Consider the following 22,854-nt stretch of genomic DNA (forward strand, 5'->3'; position numbering starts at 1 on the left):
CTAAGGGGAAATGGAAGTAAATGGTACTGTTGGAGGAGAGCAAGATAGTTGTAGAGATGGCTAGATACAAGAAAAATTTCTAATTACAAGAAAAATAACTTTCTAATTATGTGCAGACTAGGATTTGTTGATTTCACACTCCAAACCCTCTCCTCTTGACATTGGACACAATGGGACATGTTTTACCTCGCCCTGCTTAGTATTACTTTTACTCTATTTAATTTTGCAATTCGGTATGTTTGTGTTTTGAATCTTGACAGGTGCCGTGTGATCATGTGGTGGTATTTTGAACCGCTAGACATCATTCCTTGTGACTGATTTTACTTAGCTACACTGTTCTGCACAACTGAAATTGGCTTTCTTCATCAGCATTTATCATTATTATTATTATGATTTGTTTTTCTTTGGATAGTAATATAATCCAAGTATCTAGGTATCTGACGCGTTAGTCATTCCTCTCACCACAAGAGCTGTACTTACTGTGATCATTAAGGTGCAGTGAACCTTTGCAGCTTGGAACACCGAGGCAGGTTTCTTCTCAAGGGAAATACGCTTGCAGCTTGGCTTCCTTTTGTGTACAAGTCCAATTTCATCAATGTTGAAAACATGACTGAGATCCTTTTCCCTCTCATCAGTACAGACTATTTAAATGCAAATGTTTTATGTGGCATTTTTGTTTGCTGTGGCTACTCCTTCTGTAGGTTTCAGGTTATGAAATCAATGTATTTTAGGTGATTTTTCTAACCATATTAATCTTGCTGGCTTCACAATGATAACATTTTAATGCCTTAAATTCCTTACACCTTTTCTCTCAAATTTTCTATGGCAGTGATGAAAGTATGCTTAATCTTCATTAGAATTAGTCAGCATGTAAAATTGTTTTGAATTGTCTCTTTAAAATCTATATTGTGACAATAAAACACTATAGGACTGAGGGAACCTAAGCTGAATGCATTTCAAATCCTCATCATCTTTCTACAGCTGTCTGTTTGTCTTTGTAGTTCATTCATCTGTAGGCCCTTTATTACATACGAGCTGTATATACCCGGCGTTGCCCGGGGCAGAAGTAACGTAATCGGTCAAACACTTACATATATACCAAAGTAAACCTAATCGGTCAAACAGTTACATATATAAAAAAACCGAACCTAATCGGACAAACAGCTTCATATATACAGAAGCGAACCTAATCGGACAAACAGCTAATCTATATACATAAGCAAACCTAATTGGTCAAACAGTTACATAAATACAAAAGCAAACCTAATCGATGAAACAGCTTCATATATACAGAAGCGAACCTAATTGGTCAAACAGTTATGCACGTGCAGAATAATTTTACAAAGATTATGCGTGTTAACAATCATTAAAAAGAAAAGATTGAGGAACTCTTCTTCTATATGTGATGAAGCTGGATGAAGCTGACTTGACGAAGACGTAGGTGGCATAGATTGGTTTTTCTAAAACAGAAGAAAAAAATGAGTATCTATTATTATTTTAAATTAGAATGAAAATGAGAACCTTGATTAGAAATAGATTATCCGTATTAAAATATGTGCATGAATAAACTTTTGCTAACTCTCTAGCAAAAGTTTATTCATACAAATTGGCATGGGATGGCTTTGTGAAAAAGTAAAAATTAGATAAAAATAAATTGAGAATGCGTACTTCGATTTGACTGAGATTATCTGTAATGATGAAAAAAAAGTTTAGTATGTTTTTTTTTCCATACGGGAAGGATGTAAAACCTTACATAGGCACCCTTCAGCCCGTACTGAAGGGTAGTGTCAGATTCTTACTGACTAAAAAACACCCTTTTTATTCCACAGCTACCCCAAAAACCACTATTAGGCATTACTTTGGGGTGGCAGTAGTTTAGTTATGAAACAGCTGGGTCCTGAAAAAAATCTGTCTTATTAGTGGCTTCATCACATATAGAAGAACAGTTCCTCAATCTTTTCTTTTTAATGATTGTTAACACGCATAATGTTTGTAAAATCATTCTGCACATGCATAACTGTTTGACCAATTAGGTTCGCTTCTGTATATATGAAGCTGTTTGATCGATTAGGTTTGCTTTTGTATTTATGTAACTGTTTGACCAATTAGGTTTGCTTATGTATATAGATTAGCTGTTTGTCCGATTAGGTTCGCTTCTGTATATATGAAGCTGTTTGTCCGATTAGGTTCGGTTTTTTTATATATGTAACTGTTTGACCGATTAGGTTTACTTTGGTATATATGTAAGTGTTTGACCGATTACGTTACTTCTGCCCCGGGCAACGCCGGGTATATACAGCTCGTTTCATATAAATATAAATTATTAAACAGTAAAATCTTGTTCTGTAATTTGCTACCGTGGCAATTTGTGTGTCTGTCCAGGATTTTAAATGACCTGTAGCTCGCAAACCGTTGCACCTATACACTTGAAATGTGGTACACATATAGTACGTCACGTCTACTATCCGCTTTATGGGTGATGATTGTTTTAGTCTTTTTATCTTTATTTTATTTTATTGTACAATCAAGTCCTATCTGCGCACAGCAGGGCAGCCGTGGGCGGATGCGTATGGTGTATTCACTCGATGTTATCGTGCATTGCGCTGTCAGTGGTATTTTGATAAAAGAATTTGAACAACATATAAGAAGCGTATAAATTATTAAACAGTAAAACATTAACATTTAAGAAGTAAAGTTACATTAAGTACTACTGCTGTGCCTTCGGGTATACCTCATTTTTTGTTTGCCCATTACATGCTTAAATGTATAAATTTTTTGGTGCACCTACCCGAGAACACGCGACATATAACCGAGCGTGGGAGAAGCATGGATTTTAAACACGCGTTGAGTTGATGTGCTGGTCTCCCTCGTGAAATAACTGGTAATGTTTGACTAAAATCTACAGCGAGTAAAACGACATTAGCTCCTATTTTTTTTTTTTACGATCTCTGAGATGTTGCTTTTTTCGGTTCAAGGCTTCATAAGCTCTTTTATGTTGTATGGTGTACTTATCCCAAACCATCATCTTTGAATGTTGCAAGACTTTCGCCTTGTATGTAGATCGGGGTAATTACATTCATTGCATTCCTAGTCTGAATCACAATGTGATTGTATGGGTGGTTACCTGGCACTGTAGGGTTGCCACCCGTCCTTTAAAATACGGAATCGTGCCGCGTTTGAGAATGAAATTGCGCGTCCCGTTTTGAATCAATACTGGACGGGATTTATCCCGTATTTTTTTTATCATTTTTTTTTTAAAGCAGCGTCTCATGCAAATCATCCCACACGCATTTTATGAAGATGCCTCCTTTCCTACTTTTGATTGGGTAATACTTGATGTCATCGTTAGTTTGATTGGTGTTTTTAACTGTCCAGTGAGTAGGGCGTGTCTTTCAACCGTAAGCAGATTTTTTGCACTGGTATCACTGACCTCAACGACGGCGACGTTATACGTCAAAAATAAATTACGATAAATGACGATTTTAGCGATACTTTATTACGACGGCGGCTACATAGACACGATCAAATAAAAACAAAAAAATCAAATAATCATTCTACATTTTCAAAACGTCGAAAAAACGATGGAATGAAAAAAAGGCCCACCCGACGACCCACCCATTCCATTTTTATATATATAGATTGGAATGTAGACCTCTGTAGATTGTTAATCTGAAAATGTTGTAAAGCAAGAATTCTGCAATTCAAATTCACATAAAGCTGTGTTGTACTATTTTTTCTTTTACACATTATTTTATCCTTTCTTGGCAGACCTTACTGGAAATGAAAGAACTGAAAAAAAACAAAAAACTTACCAAGTTTGAAATGCTCCGACTTGAAGCCATAGATTTCATTGATCATATTGTCAAGTAAGTGTTTTGATGAGCAAAACTGTACCCATTGTTTGAGTAGAAGGGATGTGTTGATTGTTTTTGCATGCTTTTTTTGTAATGTATTCCAGGTGCACTTAGGTTATTTTTTTTAATTGGACATTGTAATTAACAGTTTGTGAATACAAAAGCTAATTTGAAGCTAATGTAAACTATAAGTGTAAACTTGTAATTTACCAGACACAAGTCCATTCCTGAGAGCTAAGGTGTCTTGGTAAGTTAGCCTTAAAACAGAAAACAGAACAGCCTTAAAACAAGCAACAATACATATGTTTTAAAATGCCAATGTTCGTAAGTCTTTTGCTTTTATTTTCTTTCACTCTTGTCTTACCCAGAAAACATTTATTGCCTCCTGAATACCTTGCACTGCATGAGGTGGTATACTACAGCTGTTCTGGTACTCTACGAAAGTATTTAAATGCTGCACCTCGCACCGCTATTCAGACAGCCTTGAACAACCCATATAAATATCTGCCAGTAAGTGCCTCTTCACCAAATAATTTCAAATAAACATAAGTTGCCTTTTAGCATTTTTCTGATTCTGCAATATGACATTTATATTCAATGAAATCATGGCCAGTCTGCCATCCTTGGCAATACTTTCAAATGTATGGTTCAGCATGTTTTATTTTCCTAGTGATGGATTGTATTGAAAAAGAACTGGGTATATATTCGGCATGATGTAAATTATTTAGTGATCTTGGTTAGGAGGAATTAATTGACAAGTGTTGCTGCAGTGAATGTTTTGGTAGAAATGGAAAAGATTTCACATTTCAAAATATACAACACAGCTGAGATTGAAATCCTTTCCAGGAACTCAATGGACATTGAGGAATCAATGGTAAGTCTGGGCTTCGATTGGGAGCAATTCTACACACACTTTCTTGAGGGTACCTTTGTCTACCACTGGTGTCAGGGAAGCATAAAATTTGTTGCATGGTTCTACTCTTGGGCTTTGTTTTTGCCTCAATCCCATTAAATTGGATTTATTGTAAAAATATGATTGGAAACACTAAAGTGGAGCAGTACATTGACATATTTAAAATGACCACAGAGACTAAAAATGAAACGCTGTCAAGTGAATATTTAGTTAATGGAAGTACCTAGAGGTATAGAACACAAAGAAACCAAAAACTCATTTTTAAATTTAATGGGGGCCAGTCAATGGTATCAATTCCTTCATCCTCCAAGAACTGCCTACATATTCTCACCACATGAGGCCGGGCATTGTCGTGCACCAGGAGGAATCCAGGACCCACTGCACCAGCATAGGATCTGACAATGGGTTCAAGGATTTCATCCCGAATCCTAATGGTAGTCAAGGTGCCATTGTCTAGCCTGTAGAGGTCTGTGTGTCCCTCCATGGATATGCCTCCCCAGACCATCACTGACCCACCACCAATCCGGTCATGCTGAACGATGTTACAGGCAGCAAGACATTCTCCACGGCTTCTCCAGACCCTTTCATATCTGTCACATGTGCTCAGGGTGAGCCTGCTCTCATCTGAGAAAAGCACTGGGTGCCAGTGGTGGACCTGCCAATTCTGGTATTCTATGGAAAATGCCAATCAAGCTCCACGTTGCCAGGCAGTGAGTACAGGGCCCACTAGAGCAGTGGTCCCCAACCTTTTTGACAGCAAGGACCACTTTATTAGATGCAAATTTTTCACGGACCAGTTGTTTGGGGGGGGTGGGCGTGCAGTTTTATACACAATTTACATAACATTTCTATTATTATTAAGTTATTAAGCAGTTCGCATACGTTTGCAACCCGAGATTTTTCTTCTTTTTTTGCATATAACAAAGACATATGCATTGCATTTGTCATTCCAACAGATTGCACATCACAAACATTAACACTGTTATCGTTTTTTTCGTGTCTGCCGTTTCTATAGGAGGGTGACAATGAGTTAAATTCCAATGGATGTTTTTCAGATGTTGACAAGCAATAAGCAAAAAGTATCACTGAAAACCACAGAAAACAAAAACATCAAAAAAAAAAAAACAGTACGAGGAAAGTTCAAAGAAAGAATTTTTTTTACAATGTTTCTGTTTGGGGATCGTTGTGTAGCCTAAATGTGTACAACTGAGCTGCGGCCACAGATCTAACTGCTCTGTGGATAATTCATTCAAGCATTTCAAGGTCACCTCGTTGTAATGAAAGCATCTGCTGAATGTACTTTGTAGTAACGAGATTTCTATAGTCTCGTGTCATATGGGGAAACTGTCGGGACCGTAAAAATACTTTGTTGTAATACTCTCTCACCTCGGTCTCTCTCCTCTCTCTGGGGGTCATTTTGTAGGGCTCTGGCAGTGCTCATCCTGTTCCTCCTTGCCCAAAGGAGCAGGTATTGGTCCTGCTGATGGGTTAAGGACCTTCTACGGCCCTCTCCAAGAGTAACTGCCTGTCTCCTGGAATCTCCTCCATGCCCTTGAGACTGTGCTGGGAGATACAGCAAACCTTCTGGCAATGGCACGTATTGATGTGCCATCCTTGAGAAGTTGGACTACCTGTGCAACCTCTGTAGGGTCCAGGTATCGCTTCATGCTACCAGTAGTGACACTGACCGTAGCCAAATCACAGTCTGATCCAGTCTGTGATCACTTTCAGTTTCATTGCCTGGTTTAATAGTCTGACAAACCAAAACTCAAAAATCCTCCAGCAGATTACGAGGTATGCAGCTGAAGTTATTGGGGCTGATGTAGATGATTTGACTAGTGTTTGTCAGAGGGCAATGTTAAAGAAACTGGAAATCATCTCAACTGATGACAGACATCCATTACATGTAGAATTAAACTTCAGTAAATCAGGAAGGATAGTCGCTTTGAAAACCCACACAAATCCCTCCAGAAATTCCTTTCTTCCTTGTGCCATTCGACTTTTCAATAAGAAATATCGGAGATGATGATTAAGGTTTTGATATATATCCTGTAACCATTTTTTTTTGGTGTAAATATTTATTATCTAACTGCCTTACCTTGACCTGTCTTGTGTCTATTTGTTTGTTTTATTTCATTCTGTCTGTTATTAGATACAACTGAGAAGGCAAATTTCATGTTTTCTTGTGTAAACATGACTAAATAAAGAAACCTTAAACCAAATGCAAAACTAGTGAAAAAACAGTCAGAAAAGATGAGGAGGGAAAGATGTCAGTGGCCTCCACCTGTTAAACCATTCCTGTTTTGGGGGTCGTCTCATTTTTGCCCCTCTAGTGCACCTGTTGTTAATTTCATTAACACCAAAGCAGCAGAAACTGATTAACAACTCCCTCTGCTACTTAACTGACCAGATCAATATCCCAGAAGTTTCACTGACTTGATGCTATACCCTGATTAAAAAGTGTTCCTTTAATTTTTTTGAGCAGTATATATAATTTTTTTTGTTACACCAGCATGAAGAACATGAATCTTGGAAAGTCTAAGATATTTTTTCTAAGATATTTATGCTTCAAAATGTTTATGTACAGTATTTCATCATATTGATCCCTAAAACTAAACACTGTTATTGTCATCAGGTTGTCTAAGGTGATGACTTGCTCTACAAATTTCTGTTGGAATGTTACTTTATTATAATTGGCCACTGAATTTTTCTGTGTGCAAAAACACAGTGAAACATTTCTTAAGCACATTTAAATAACAGCCAAAGGAAGAAAAAATAACTCCCTGATCTTTCCTTGATGATCACACTTAAGATACTGTAATAGAGATAATTGGCATATCCTAGGTACAGTAACATTTCTTCATTCAGAACTGCAGTCAACAAGAAGGGATTCAAAAAAGAACCTTGTTCTTTATTGGATTATCTCACAGAACAGACTAACAAGTTAACCAGCATACACATATTGCATCTTTATATACTGTAGCAGTGTAAAAGAATACATTACTGTATGTCACACAAAAAGAACATTCCAAAGTAATAGTTGCCTCATATAATACACCACAATAATAATAAACTAAATAGCACAAAAATAATAAAGTTATGAACAGAAAAAGAACTCTACCGTGTGTTGATTCATACAAGCTCTGTTTAACTTTCTGTACATTTTATTCAATTAATGGTTCCTATCAGATGTCTTCCAAATTGCCTCATACTGTTCTTTCTTAATTTCATGTGTCCATCCTGCAACATAACATCTTAAAGCATTCATCTGTTACATTCAATGAACAATAAAGATTATAACACTTGCTGGTTTCCTGTGTCAGAACATTTTATCAGAATTAAAGTCGAGCAGCTTTCCCAGCACTGGATTTTATTCTAAGAGCAGCTATTCCGCCATCCTACTCAGCTGTTCGTCCGCCTTTTCTTTTCACTATTTTTTTTACATAGCACAACAGAATATGTGAGTGCAGCTTGAGCCATGGAAACAAGACCAAAACAAAACAACAGTTGCTTTCTAAAGAAGTCACTTTTTATTCTTTTTTTTTCTTTTTTAAACTCTTCTAATGAAGCAATGGTTAATAAATCAAGTTAAATGAAAAGCGGAAGTCAAGTAGCTCAGTAACAGTAAGCCTCCTGGCCTTCTTTGAGAATCAGAGAGCACCAAGGTGTCAGTGTATAGTTACAGAAAGTTTATGCTGCCTAATATTTTAAATGTATTTTAGGGAGTTTTTGTTTGTTAAAGTACATCATTTATCATACAGTACAACATACAAAGAACTTGTAGTCACTTGGTAAAGTTCAGGGGAATGGTAGTTGATCTCGGGTTTTGTTCTCCCAACTCTAAAAGATTACAATGGATAGACAGCCAGATGTACCAAATTTGTAATGATAACCACATTACTCTGTATATTGTTTTAAGTGGAAAAATAGGACATGAAGTGCCAAAAACATTATTATTTTTTGATTTTAGTTTTTTGGCATTGAATATCCATGCCATGTACAAAGAAAGCAAAACAAGTGATATAATATTATAATTAATGGCGACAATAAACACAGGGTAGAAGTGTGGTAATTGTAAGTAGCTGAATGCACCACTGCAGCTTTAATTTTGAAGAAAAGAGAAGAGTACTAGATTAAATACCAAACCGATCTTTCACAGTTTCTTATGGTACAACTAATGATAACATCAGATAAGAGTTAGATTCCAGGGCAATATCTGACTTTGATTATGTATTAATATAGTGGGGCGGCACGGTGGCGCAGTGGGTAGCGCTGCTGCCTCGCAGTTGGGAGATCTGGGGACCTGGGTTCGCTTCCCGGGTCCTCCCTGCGTGGAGTTTGCATGTTCTCCCCGTGTCTGCGTGGGTTTCCTCCGGGCGCTCCGGTTTCCTCCCACAGTCCAAAGACATGCAGGTTAGGTGGATTGGCGATTCTAAATTGGCCCTAGTGTGTGCTTGGTGTGTGGGTGTGTTTGTGTGTGTCCTGCGGTGGGTTGGCACCCTGCCCAGGATTGTTTCCTGCCTTGTGCCCTGTGTTGGCTGGGATTGGCTCCAGCAGACCCCCGTGACCCTGTGTTCGGATTCAGCGGGTTGGAAAATGGATGGATGGATTAATATAGTGCTGTGGAATCATAACTGGAACTGTGCCTAACAAGACTAAATTGAAAAAACTCATGCAGAACAAAATGCCATACGTTTTTGGCTTTTGCTGAAAATGTTCTTAGTTGAACATTTGCTGCAGAAGTTGTATAAATATGGAAGAGACCACCATTTACTGCATATTTAACTAATTATCTGTCATACAGATTAGTACCTCTAAATAAACTTGTGGTTGAAAACTCATTTTTCTATGCACTGCTATTTGTAGAGAGTTTAAGAGTCGCTTTTAAGAAAAATTGAGCTAAGCGAAATGAGCCGTGTAATGAGAATAGTTGACCTTCAACAAAAAGATATGTGTATGATACCAGATCTAAATGTCATATCATTTTTCATTAATGTAAGGTATCTTTAATATTTAATTTGGCTGTCAAAACTCATATTTATGTTTTATCACAATAAATATTATAGTTTCTGTGCAATTTTAAAGCATATAGAAATTCTAGGGTGTAAAAATAACCCAACAATGTAGTGTAGTTCTCACCATTATCTTTATAGTATGACCACTTTTGCTGAATGAATACAGCAATCTAGAAGAATAACAAAATCATTCACAAAGCAAACTTAATTAGGTTTGGGGCATTTGGGAGCCGGAGCTTATCCCTGTCACACTGGGCAGGAAACTGCCATACCATTGCAGAGCCCACTCATGTACCGTATACACCCCACACATGGGGCTCCATTGCATTTGTCGACAGAGAAGTTTGGCTACTTTTACCATACAGGCCTTATGATGTACAGCCAAGTGGAACATATCTGACCACAAAACCGCAATCTTTTGTAAAGGAATAAGCTGTCTTACATGGAGTAATAGTAATAATAATTTTATTTATATAGAGCCTAAAGTGGTACTTTACACTTTCAGATCGAAAACATTTAGAAATGATGTGTATTAAATATTATATTTTCATAATCTGAATTACTTTCCACAATAAAGGAACTTCTCAATTGGTATTTTAAATTTTAATTATACTCCACAGACTTGGTAATGGAGGCAGAAGGGTGTGACTGTAAGTATTTCTAGACTGGAGTAAATGGATGTTTTGATTAATAAAGAAAATTTTACTTAATAGTTAAAAAGAAAACATTGGCAGTTTATTTTGCAATGTAAACATTATTTTAAGACTAGAGTTAATGTTAAGCGAAAAGGCTAACATTTGCAGATATCCTACACCGTATGGAGTTTGCAAATCTTCTTTCTGGTCCTCTGTATGTCTCTAAAGATGTGCATGTTAGATTATCTGGTGATTTTAAATTGGCCCTCTGTGAATACAAGTATGGACGGATGCATGGAAAGGCATCAGCACCCTGACTTCTGAAATTGGATTAAACAGGTTTAAGAATTATTTTATGTTGCTTTTCCTGAAAAATAAATGAGTCAAACTAATTCTGCTCTTTTTTTCCCCTAATTGTGTCTAGGGTTAGTAAGATGAAAGTTTCAAAAAGAATTCAATTCCTTTTTCTTGTGATTCATTTGGACCATTACATGCAGAATTAACTAAAATCTGTATATTTCATAATGTACAGCCAGTTCTGAGTCTCTTTTTTTCACTCTACAATGTACATTGCTATTCTATGAATTTGAAAAATATTCATGGCCAACTGAAACCAATTTCAGTGAATGTTAAGTTATTTACCAAAAAAGATTTCTAATTCCTCTTTTGATTTCCTTTTTTTAATTTCATTTTACTTAATTCTTCATCTCCGGCTGTCTCTACAGCCTTTTTTGTTCTTCTTTTTTGTTGAACATTTGATTTCATTTTATTATATTCTTCATCTTTAACCAACTTCAAAAAAGTATAATTGTAAAAACTATAATAACTGAAACTAGGCCAGATATTATATGGGCCAGTATGTGTAAATTTCTTAATTGGAAGGATTTCCTTTTTTTACTCCCTTGTACTTTGAAGTTTCGATTAATAAACTCTGCACAGTTTTACTGTATATCATTTAATGCTGCAGTGTAAATGGCTAAACTGCTGAATTCATGCAGTGTCATCACTGGCTTCTTCATAATCAACATGGGGGATGGAAGATGTCAAGCTTTTTAACTGTATTATATTTCAAACCAGTAACAGCGCACTGCATGATAACGTGCAGTAAATACACTTGACTTGAGCATTCCTAGTTTTCATCCTCTTTCTCTGTATGTTTAGCATTTATTTGCTCAGAGGTTGATGCGCTTGCTGCTTCCTGAGCAGCTCTTCTTTTCTCCACCCTAGCGGCCCGCTGCTTCTCTTCTTTCGTCTGCATCTTTTTGCGTTAAAACTGATTAAGTCAGTGTTTGTGTTGCAACTACTTAGTATGTTTTCTTTAATTTTTCACTTAAGCTGGCACTTAAGTCTTCAATTTGCCTCAAAAATGATTCAAGATATGAAGAGGTACGGGAAGTGACGGCGAAGTTGGTAGGGATGAGAACGGTGCCCATATGCATGCGCCGCATGGCTGCCCTGCTGGCCGCTGCCGAGAGTTGATTCTACAATAAAATAAAAACAAAAAGAGTAATAAAAATCATCACCCCGAAATCGGATAGTAAATGTCACATAGTATATGTGTATCAAATGTCAGGTCAACTGGTCAAAAGGTTTGCGAGCTACAGGTAATTTAAAATCCTGGACAGACAAACGGACAGCCACGGTAGCGTATTATATATAAAGATATCATAGTACAGTATATGCTGTCTGATTCCATTGCAGCCCACTTGACCAATACTAAATTGAACTAATTCTTACTGCACTGATTTTTCTTTTTATGTCTTTTTTTTTTTTCATTCCAAAGCCACTGTTATAAACCTTTAGTTAGTTATAATTTGAAAAACAGTTAAGCAAAGTATCAACTGAATATATGGACATTTTGAGGGTACCATATGACTGTGGACTTTTCTTTTGTTTATTATGGTATAAGAGATTTGCAATACATGCACAGAGCTTCTACCAGCCAGACTCTGCTGATATCCGAGGCACTTCACCAACTGTGCTGCTCTCTGGCTGATCTCCTGTTGCCATGTAGTGCATGCATTGAGTCACGTTGGTACAATGAGTCCTCTTTCTCTCTTTCTTTATATCTGTCTCATTTATATTCTTGCTAATCTCTCAGGTTGCACTTCTCTGACATTACATTTGTGGCTGATCCAGAGAGTGTATATCTAAGTATGTGTAACATTTTTTTCTTTTTTTTTTTCTTTTTTTCTTTTAGAATGAATCCTTACAAAGTGATGGAGGAGCCATATCCAGCACAGCACCTGATATTTGCATTGCTTACAAACTCCACCTGGAATGTGGCCGGCTAATCAATTTGTATGACTGGTTAGAGGTAAAAACACACTTTTATATCTGGGAAAGCTTTCATTGTTATTTTGAACTGGAAAAGCAGGAGAACCTCTTATAAATCAATATTTATCTTCCCAGTAGATTTTATTTTTTCCTGTACAGTCGAACCTCGTTTATCGCAGTTAATCAGTTCCAGACTGTACCACGATAAATTAATTTCTGCGAAGTAGAATTCTTTATTTATAAATCAAATATTTTCACAGAGCATAGAACAGAAGTGCCCTCCTGTTTACGGTGGGTTTTTTTCCTCTTCGTGATTTTATCATACATTTGAATTTCTTCTCATGACATGGCAGTTTAGAGTCACTGGGTTTGGTTTCTGTCTGATGCACATCACTCTAACAAGCTGTATACCTAATCTGGATAAGTAATTGGGAATATACTGTAGGTAGTTCCTTTTATTTATAATATTCTAATTGTTAATAAAAATAAAAGACGAGTTTAACAAGCAGTTTAAATACAGTCAAGTCCATAAGTATTTGGACAGTGACACAATTTTCATAATTTTAGCTCTGTACACCACCACAATGGATTTGAAATAAAGCAGTCATTGTGTGATTGAAGTGTAGACTTTCAGCTTTAATTTAAGGGGTTTATCAAAAATATTATATGAGCCGTTTAGGAATGACAGCCTTTTTTCTGCATAGCTCTCCTTTTCCAGGGGTTCAAAAGTATTTGGACATTTGACTGACAAGCTGTTCCATAGCAAGGTGTGAGACGTTCCCCTCATTATTTCATTAACAATTATGGAAGCTGTTACTGTGAACTCTCAATATGAGGTCCAAAGAGCTGTCTGTACAAGTAAAAACAGGCCATCATTAGGTTGAGAAAACAAAACAAACCCATCAGAGAGATAGCAGAATCACAAGGAGTGGTCAAATCAACCATCTGGTGCATTCTTAAAAAGAAGAAATACACTAGTGTGCTTAGCAACTCCAGAAGGTCTGGAACACCACAGAAGACAACTGTTCCGGATCATTACAGAATTCTGTCCTTGGTGAAGAAACCCCCCTTCACAACATTTAGCCAAACCAAGAACACTCTCTGGGAGGTAGACCTATCATTGCCAAAGTCTACAAGAGAAAACCTCATGAAAGTAAAGACAGAGGGTTTACCACAAGGTGCAAACCATTGGTAAACCTCAAGCATAGGAAGGACAGAGTTCACTTTACCAGAAAACATTTTTTCTGGAGAAAGTTCTGGAACAATTTTTTTTTGACAAAGGAAACAAGATCAATATGTGCTAGAATGTTGGAAAGAGAAGATTATGGAAAAGAAACGGTTCATAATCCAATGAATACCACATCTGTGAAACATCGTGGAGGCAGTTTTATGGCATGATGATACATCGCTGCCAATGGAAGTAAGTCACTAGTGTTTATTGATGATATGACTGCTGGCAGAAGTTGCAGGATGAATTCTGAAGTGTACAGGGCTATATTGTCTGCTCAGATTCAGCCATATGCCGCAAAACTGATAGGATGACACTTCACAGATGATGAATGAGGCAAAACCTACTGTGAAAGCAAAGCAAGTGCTTTTCATGGCCAAGAAGTGGAATATTTGTCAATCAACTGACCTCAACCCATTTAGACATGCTTTTCACTTACTGAAAACAACACTGAAGGCAGAAAGTCCAGAGAACAAGCAGCACCTGAAGATGACTACAAAAGGCTTGGCAAAGCATAAGTAGGGTGGAAACCCAGCACTTGGAAATGGCCGTGGGTTCAGACTTCAGGCAATCATTGATTATGTTTATGATTACCATATATACTCGTGTTTAAGTTCTGCCGCAGATAAGTCGTATAATTTCTGGTGTTTTATAATGTCGTATAAATCAAATGTGGAAAACTCACGCTATTAGTGCAAGAGATTATGATATGCTAACACCCATCTGAGAGAGTAACCACGGAGCACACTGCCTTTTTTTTCTATGTATTGTGCCTATGTGGCCAGATGGTAATACCCGAACTATTCTGAAGAAATGTTTACACTGTTTTGTGTGTCTCACACCCTCATACACCTTTATCTTAAGAGCATGCCTTATCTAAGATGGAGCGTTCGATCAGAAGAAAATATGAAGCTGGTTTTAAATTAAAAGTTGTTGAAGTGGCGAAAGAAATTGGTAACTGCGCTGCTGCAACAAAATTCAATGTGTCCGAGAAACTGATGCGAGATTGGAGGAGGCAAGAAAATGTTAATAATAATAATAATAATGAAGTGTCATATTTTTCTACGGGCATATAAGTCGGGGTCTGATTTTAGGATCGATTTTTCGGGTTTCAAGACTCGACTTATATGCGAGTATATATGGTATGTTAGTTTGTCCAAATACTTTTGGAACCATGTATAAAAGTGTCTGCCTTTTCCAAACAGTTTATACAATATTTTGGTTAAACCCCTAGAATTAAAGCTGAAGGTCTATACACTTAAATCACATAATTATTGCTTTGTTTCAAATCCATTGTGGTGGTGAACTGAGCCAAAATTATGAAAACTGTGTCCCTGTCCAAATACTTAGGGACCTGACTGTATCTTGTTGCTTCTTCAGAAAATATCAGTTTAAAAGAAAAAAGTACTCAATATGTGTGGCAAAACAGAAATAGGAGAAAAGTGATGTTAAGTAAGGAAATGAATAAAAAACGGAATTAATAAGAAAAGTTTGCAACATAGTATTGAAGACTTCACAGGGCGGACATTGAAAAGGGATGAACGACGCAGGTTAGAGACCTGGTTACGGTTGAACACAATATCTTAACATAAAGTAACATTTTCAAATCCAGTTAATTAGATTCAGGTTTGCAGAAGATGAGGTCAGAGCCTATCTTGACAGCATTAGGTGGAAAGCTGGAACAACCCTGGACAGGATTCCAGTTCATCACAGGGCCCAGCCCTGCACACTCCTACAGTGGGGCTAGTTTATAGTTGTGCATCTTAAAAAAATGTGAATGGGTGACTAGACTACTCTGAGGAATACCTGCATGGACACAGGGACATTGTGCAAATTCAACACAGACAACAACATGGGGTGGGCTTCAAACCCAGGATAATGGATTTGTGAAGCAGTAGCACTAGGCAGAGTGCCACAGCATCTACCAAAACCATTAGATGAACCTCTTTAGAAAGAATGTTTAAAGTAGAATGTTGGGTATGAAAAATATAAGAGGGAAAGTTAGAAGGAAAAGTGTCGGGGTGGGAAAATAAGTTTAGTTTTGGTAAACAATATAAAAGGGAGAATTCCTGTACTACCAAACCAAGAGCCTTGGAGAAAAAGAACTAGAACAAGTGAGTACCGGAACACTGCCTTTTGGCAAAACACCAGTGATGAATGCAATGTTAATCTGCAGTTTATACATGTTTTCAGTTGTTGGTTGTTCACCTCACTGTTTGTTTTTTGTGTGTCATAAAAGATGACTAAAAAAAAAATTGATGTCAGGAATGATCTGGCTCCAGTGCTCTCAAGATTGGGGGCAGTTGACTAACCTGAGTGAACACAGAAAATGGTTGTTAAGCATTTATTTTAAGCTTCTTACTCTTTAGCCATTACATCTAACAATGTATTTAAAATGAAAGGAGCAACATTTTGAAAAAAAGTTGTCAATAAGAATAGTCATAAAACAGTACAGGCTCCATTAGAATGTAATCCACTTACAGAGTGCCACTGCATATTAGAAACGTAGATGATCATCTGAGAAACTGTAGCATTGCATTGCAATAATTCCATACTTTCAGTGGACTTGTAACAACAGATGACCATTTTTTCTGTTACATCGTAATAAATTCATCTAAAATATACAAAGATGACACCAAGCATTTCAACTACACTTGTGGTTTATTCAGACTGAAGTCGTACCACAGGTCTTGTGCTGCAGCATTTATCTGCCTTGTCTGATCTGGTATGCTTTTATTTTTCTGTGACAGCAGCCCATTAACATTTCTTATGAAACTTTGACTTGGCCTTTAATATTTCTCCATTTTGCATGAAGGACTATTAGATATGAATCATTTTTGCAGCAAGAATTGTAAAGAGGGCAGGAAATGAAGGTGATTTGTGATGTAATCTAAATGTACAATCTGTGGTATGCTCTTTATGGTTTGTGTGTATATATATATATGTATATATATATATATATATATATATATATATATATATATATATATATATAAAATAAATACAGGGTGAGTCAAGATTATGTTAACATTTGAATGGCAGAAACAATTTGTTCATAAAACATGCTTCATATGTGCAAGATGATTTACAGGAATGTCTCAACCTGTTTGCCATCATGTTCAACACATGTGTACCGTATGTGGCAAATAAATTGTCCACAAAAATTGTATATAAGTATATACATAGCAGTACCATAATTTTGACTTACCCTGTATGTATGTATGTATACAGTATATATGTAATATAATATATAATTTTTTTATTTTTTTTTTCTCATTTGTGAGCAGGCTTTTGGAACAGTGGTTTCGGCAACCGAAGGAAATGACACAGAGTCCCCTGTAATAGATGATGTGAAACAGTATCCTTCTGAATATAGAGCAGGATTTTTTTTCTGTTTTTTAATTAGGTGGATGCAATTATTTGTAAATTGAATACATTCTTTAAATAGCACTTACAGAATCGGAAGTATTCCAGTATAAGGGAGGATTTTTTCCATCCCGTCCAGTTTCCTACAGTTTCAGTGGACCACGGTCAGTAAGTGTCCACAGTAGTTGTGTGAGTGCAGTTCAGTGCTAATCTGGGTATGACATGTAAGCTATGCATGGAAAATAGTTCAGTGTGCCAGACAGCAAACAAGGCCAGGGCTAGATGAATCACTGGCATTCATTACAAATTGTACCAAGTGTTGAAAGAATTCTTCACACAGAAAGTGGTGTTCTACACCAGCCGTAGCAAAAAGCTATTGTCATAAGCCACATGTATTGAACATTATGTATTTTATAATGTTTTGGTCCTTACCTGTTTTTATTATGTCTTAGCACAAACATGGAGTGGTAAATCCAAAAGAAAAGATGATACTCCTTTAGGGATCATGACATACTTACAGGGGAAATAAACAACAACCCCTAAGTTGTAACATTCACTTTTGTGAGGTAAGCCTGGCTCTGACATACACTGTGAAAAAGATGCCCTTCTGTTTGATGCTTAAGATATGCTGACAGTTTGTTACTATGCACATAACTTTATTGGCCAATTGGGGAAAATAATGTACTGCAACAGCAGCTCAGGACATAAAGTATATACAAATAGAGTGCAGAGCAGTAACTACACAGTGCAAACCAATACACACAGCATACCCAGTGTGTATTTAATGTATGTTGTCTCCATTCCTAAGTATCAAACTGACATGCCTCGTTCACAGGGTGTCTGCTAGAGTCCAGGTTAAGTGTCTAGTCTTTGATGAGCTTAGTATTCAAAATACTAAGAAGTAGAGGACGAGGTGTGGTGCCAAGGCCTACTGCTGGAATGAGCTGCCAGTTAGCTGACACAGACCTGAAATCAGAAAAGCACTCGAGTTTGGTCAGCCGCTAAGTTAATTGACAGGCAGATACTGTATCTGCAGAGTCCTTCTTTGTATACTGTACACTAGGATAACTTACGGTCACTGTCCAGCGTTTCTTTAAAATTTCCCCATTACAGACTCGGAGCCAGTTTGTAAACTGCTTCCTAATGCGTTCATCCTGTTTTGTTGAGAGGTTAGCACTAGTGTGCAAAATACCCCATGCTAATCTGGGGGCCTATTAGTGCCCCATTGCTGGCTGATTATGGCAATTTTATTTTGATTCTGTGGAATTCCAGTTAGCTACAATGTATAAAATGCTATCACTTAGAAAAGGAATATCTTAAATGGACTAATTTCATTATACGTGAATATGCAATCTGCAAATCCATGCCACCTAGTACTTCTCACCAGCATGACGCAGAACAGAGGACACTTTTCACGGTGCCAAAGTGCAGAGGCTGCCAACTCACTCACAGTAGAGGACCTGAAGCTTACTTCAACAGCACTGAAACATTCAGTTACAATTTCATTGCTTGAGATCTTTTTTTTGTTCAATTAGAATTTTTTTTTAAAGTACAATCGTGGCCAAAAGTTTTGAGAATGACTCAGATACTAATTTTCACAAAGTTTGCTGCCTCCGTTTTTATGAAGGCATTTTGCATATACTCCAGAATGTTATGAAGAGTGATCTGATGAATTGCAATTAATTGCAAAGTCCCTGTTTGCCATGAAAATGAACTTATTCCCAAAAAAATCCCATTTCCACCGCATTTCAGGAAGAAAACACGTGCAATTGTCATTGATTTGCCCAAAAAGGGATATACAGGCAAGGATATGGCTGCTAGTAAGACTGCACCTTAATTCAACCATTTATCAGATCATCAAGAAAGTCAAGGAGAGAGGGTCAATTGTTGTGAAGAAGGCTACAGGCTGCCCAAGAAAGTCCAGCAAGCACCAGAACCGTCTCCTAAAGTTGATTCCGCTGCTGGATCGGGGCACCACCAGTGCAGAGCTTGCTCAGGAATGGCAGCAGGCAGGTGTGAGTGCATCTGCATGCACAGTGAGGCAAAGACTTGGAGAATGGCCTGGTGTCAAGAAGGGCAGCAAAGAAGCCACTTGTCTCCAAGAAAAACATCAGGGACAGACTGATATTCTGCAAAAGGTACAGGGATTGGACTGCTGAGGACCGGGGTAAAGTCATTTTCTATGATGAATCCCCTTTCCGATTGTTTGAGGCATCCGGAAAAAAGATTGTCTGGAGAAGAAAAGGTGAGCGCTACCATCAGTCCTGTGTCATGCCAACAGTAAAGCATCCTGAGACCATTAAAGTGTGGGGTTGCTTCTCAGCCAAGGGAGTGGAAGAACACAGCCATGAATAAAGAATGGTACCAAAACATCCTCCGAGAGCAACTTCTCCCAACCATCCAAGAACAGTGTGGTGATGAACAATTCCTTTTCCAGCATGATGGAGCACCGTACCACAAGGCAAACGTTATAACTAAGTGCCTCTGGGAACAAAACATCAAAATTTTGGGTCCATGGTCAGGAAGCTCCCCAGACCTTAATCCCATTGAGAACTTGTGGTCAGTCCTCAAAAACCCACAAATTCTGACCAACTCCAAGCATTGATTATGAATGAATGGGCTGCCATCAGTCAGGATTTGGCTCAGATGTTGTTTGAGTTGCAGAGGTCTTGAAAAAGAAGGGCCAAACACTGCAAATATTGACTCTTTACATAAACTTAATGTAATTGTCAATAAAAGCCTTTGAAAGTTATGAAATGCTTGTAATTATACTTCAGTATACCATAGAAACATTTGACAAAAAGATCTAAAAACACTGAAGCAGCAAACTTTGTGAAAACCAATACCTGTGTTATTCTCAAAACTTTTGGCCACAACTGTATGTACAAGATGTACGAGCAGTACGACTTTCAGTAAAGTCACCGTGCCAGAGAGCAGCGCTGCAGCTCTAGTTAGCTTACAGCATGAAAGATAGAAGCACAGCATTTAGAGAGTAAAGCATCCACCTTAATAAATGAACAAGTGTCTGTCTGTGAGGCCATCCACTCACTCTGACACTGTCATTCCAAAAGTTGGCACAGCACACTCATTTTTATGAATGCATTGCATTTGTTATTCCAACAGGTGGTGCATCATAAACTTTTACGAATCCCATACCAAGCAGCATATAACAAAGACATATACATTGCATGGTGCACTGCAGCCTTTAATGTTGAGGCCTACTTCGATTAGTTAGATTTCAGCCTGTCATAGACGGTTAGTACAGCGAGTGCTAAAATAAAAGGAAACACCCTAATAGTGATCTTCTTCTGGATTCATATTTTACCGTTTATTTTTGAAATGTATCTTTAGGAACCCCTTTCCCCCTCAATAGTTTTCATTTTAAGACTTTAGCAGACTCGTCACAGAACCCACTGGATTTCACAACACCATAAGGAACATGGTCCCCTCGAAACTTGTCAGTTTTACCACTAGTTTTTGTGATGTGTGTAAATGTAATGTGTTTTCTAATACTGTATACCGTTGTTCCATTTCCTTAATTTTTTTTTAATTACCTTTCATTTGATAATTGATTTTTCTTTTCATATTTTATTAATGTGATGTTCACATATGATTAATAGTTTACCACAATAGTCTTTTATCACTTAAATTTAGAATCGGAATGTAGTTAATTAACATGTGAATGCGACCAGTAAGTACAAACGTCTTCGTCCTAAGCAGAGTCTTTGGGGGGCGGTTTGATGGGTCTCTCTGGCGATGTGCCCTTCCTGTTTCCCTTAACCTTCAATTCCTCAAAGTGCTCGATTTATCAGAGCAGTCTCAGAACTGGAATTTGTAGGATTTGTAAAGCCAACAAAAAAGAAGACGGACCACGTTGCAAGGCTGACTTGGGGGGGCTGCTGAATCTGAAGTAATGGCTTTTGCAGAAGACAGAATTTCAAGGTGAAGATGAATCATTGCCATTTATTGTTTCTGTGCGAGTCCTGGATGAGAATGCAGGTGTTTTAAATGTTTCTTATTCGGGCAAATTTAGAAGATTGTGTCACAATTCAAAAATAATCTTAAACAGTTAAAACCTGCAAATGTGCTGATGTTATGGTAGATTGTTTCAGAAGTTCAGGCATTTCCATTTTATTCGTGTTACGTGCCTGCCCTCTTCATTTTCATCATGAACACAATGCAGTGATAAGACTGCGCATTCCTAGAACACTTACCTGAATATCTTGATTTGATTTCCATTTGCCCTTCTAATTTAATGTTTGAAGCATACACTTAAATAAATGTTGCTTGACTGTGTGACCTTTTATATATAATCTCTGGAGCCCGTATAACAGATTTTTTTTTCTTTTTCATAAACGACATCTGTGAATCTCTTTTTCGCCCATGATTAAGTGAATTACGCTTTGCCTGTTTAGGTGACTTTTCATTACTCAGTGATGCCCAGTGGAGCAGGGTCTGTTCTGGTTTTCTGTATGCTGAAGCTACGCATTTCCCAAATCTTCAAAGTACTGGCTTGTTCTTTTGACTTCAAAAGAGTTACTGTTTTTCAAGAGGCCCATGTGCTGAATGCTCCAATTGTGACTGGAGGATTTTGCCAATGCATGGCTTTTGAAGTGGTTTTCACAGAAGACAGCTATTCAAGACAAACTTGGGGGGAGAAGTGAACCAAAAAGAGCCAAATTATGAAAAATAAAGTTATGACTTTGGTTCCTCCTTCTTTACATTGCCTCTCAAGTAGGAAAGTAGACAAATGTTTGCTTAACAAATCCTTTCATACATTATGTAGTCAGAGATGTGCGGGGAGCTCCATGTTTGCTGGCCTTATTTGCTTGAACCAGATACTGTAATGAACAATAGCAAAGGCATGCACACTATCAAACTGATGCAGATGCGGTGATGGCTGCAAGGCGATTAACATAGCACTCCTGAACCCTTCTTGCTTCAGTTCAGGACTGTGGAGGCCAAAACTTATTCCGGGTCAAGTAAAGGGATACTTATAGTTCACTGTTGGGTAAACAATGAGCCCCGACTGAGACCAGGGGGGTATTTTTTGTACGTCGCTTAAATCATCTGAGATCAGGTGCCTCATCTTGGATAAGTTAATGCCGGTGACACTCATCCGGGATAGGTCGGTTTTTCAAACGCAGCCGTGTATTAGATTAGTCGAGCTGGATCTAATCATACGAGATGAATGTGCGCGCCTGCGCTGAGTGAAAAGCCCATATATATTGAGTCTAGAAAACATGATCAGCAAGTCTTTGATAGGCTGTAACAAAATGATGAAAGAACGGGCGCATTTTTTTTTCCACACACGTGGCGCAAGACCTTTTATTCGAAGGACATGAAGAATTTCAAGATTTAATATGCACAAGGGGTAACACTGCAAAAACAGTCCAGACCAGAAAAGACGGCTGGCAAAAAGTGGCCGACAAATTAAACGCTAAGTAGTGTGCATTGTACTTACTGAATGCAGCATTTCATTTCTTATGTGTCAGATTATTATTTAATATGTCATAATTCCAGATCAAACGTGAGCACAAGGAGAACATGGGAACAGGTTAAAGTG

The 22,854-nt window shown here is 37.6% G+C and overlaps 1 protein-coding gene across 1 annotated transcript in view; it reads left to right on the forward strand.

The window, feature by feature from the left end:
* The window catches only part of orc3 (origin recognition complex, subunit 3), a 117,556-nt gene extending 95,972 nt beyond the window's left edge, over nucleotides 1–21,584 (forward strand). The window contains exons 16-20 of the mRNA XM_028797530.2: nucleotides 3,769–3,866; nucleotides 4,223–4,364; nucleotides 12,618–12,734; nucleotides 17,210–17,280; nucleotides 21,086–21,584. Of these exons, the coding sequence (XP_028653363.2) occupies nucleotides 3,769–3,866; nucleotides 4,223–4,364; nucleotides 12,618–12,734; nucleotides 17,210–17,280; nucleotides 21,086–21,191 (534 nt within the window). The 3' untranslated portion in view covers nucleotides 21,192–21,584. The remainder of the gene's footprint in view (nucleotides 1–3,768; nucleotides 3,867–4,222; nucleotides 4,365–12,617; nucleotides 12,735–17,209; nucleotides 17,281–21,085) is intronic.
* The last annotated feature ends 1,270 nt before the right edge of the window (nucleotides 21,585–22,854 follow it).

The sequence above is a fragment of the Erpetoichthys calabaricus genome, chromosome 3 (genome assembly GCF_900747795.2).
Source record: "Erpetoichthys calabaricus chromosome 3, fErpCal1.3, whole genome shotgun sequence".
NCBI lineage: Eukaryota > Metazoa > Chordata > Cladistia > Polypteriformes > Polypteridae > Erpetoichthys > Erpetoichthys calabaricus.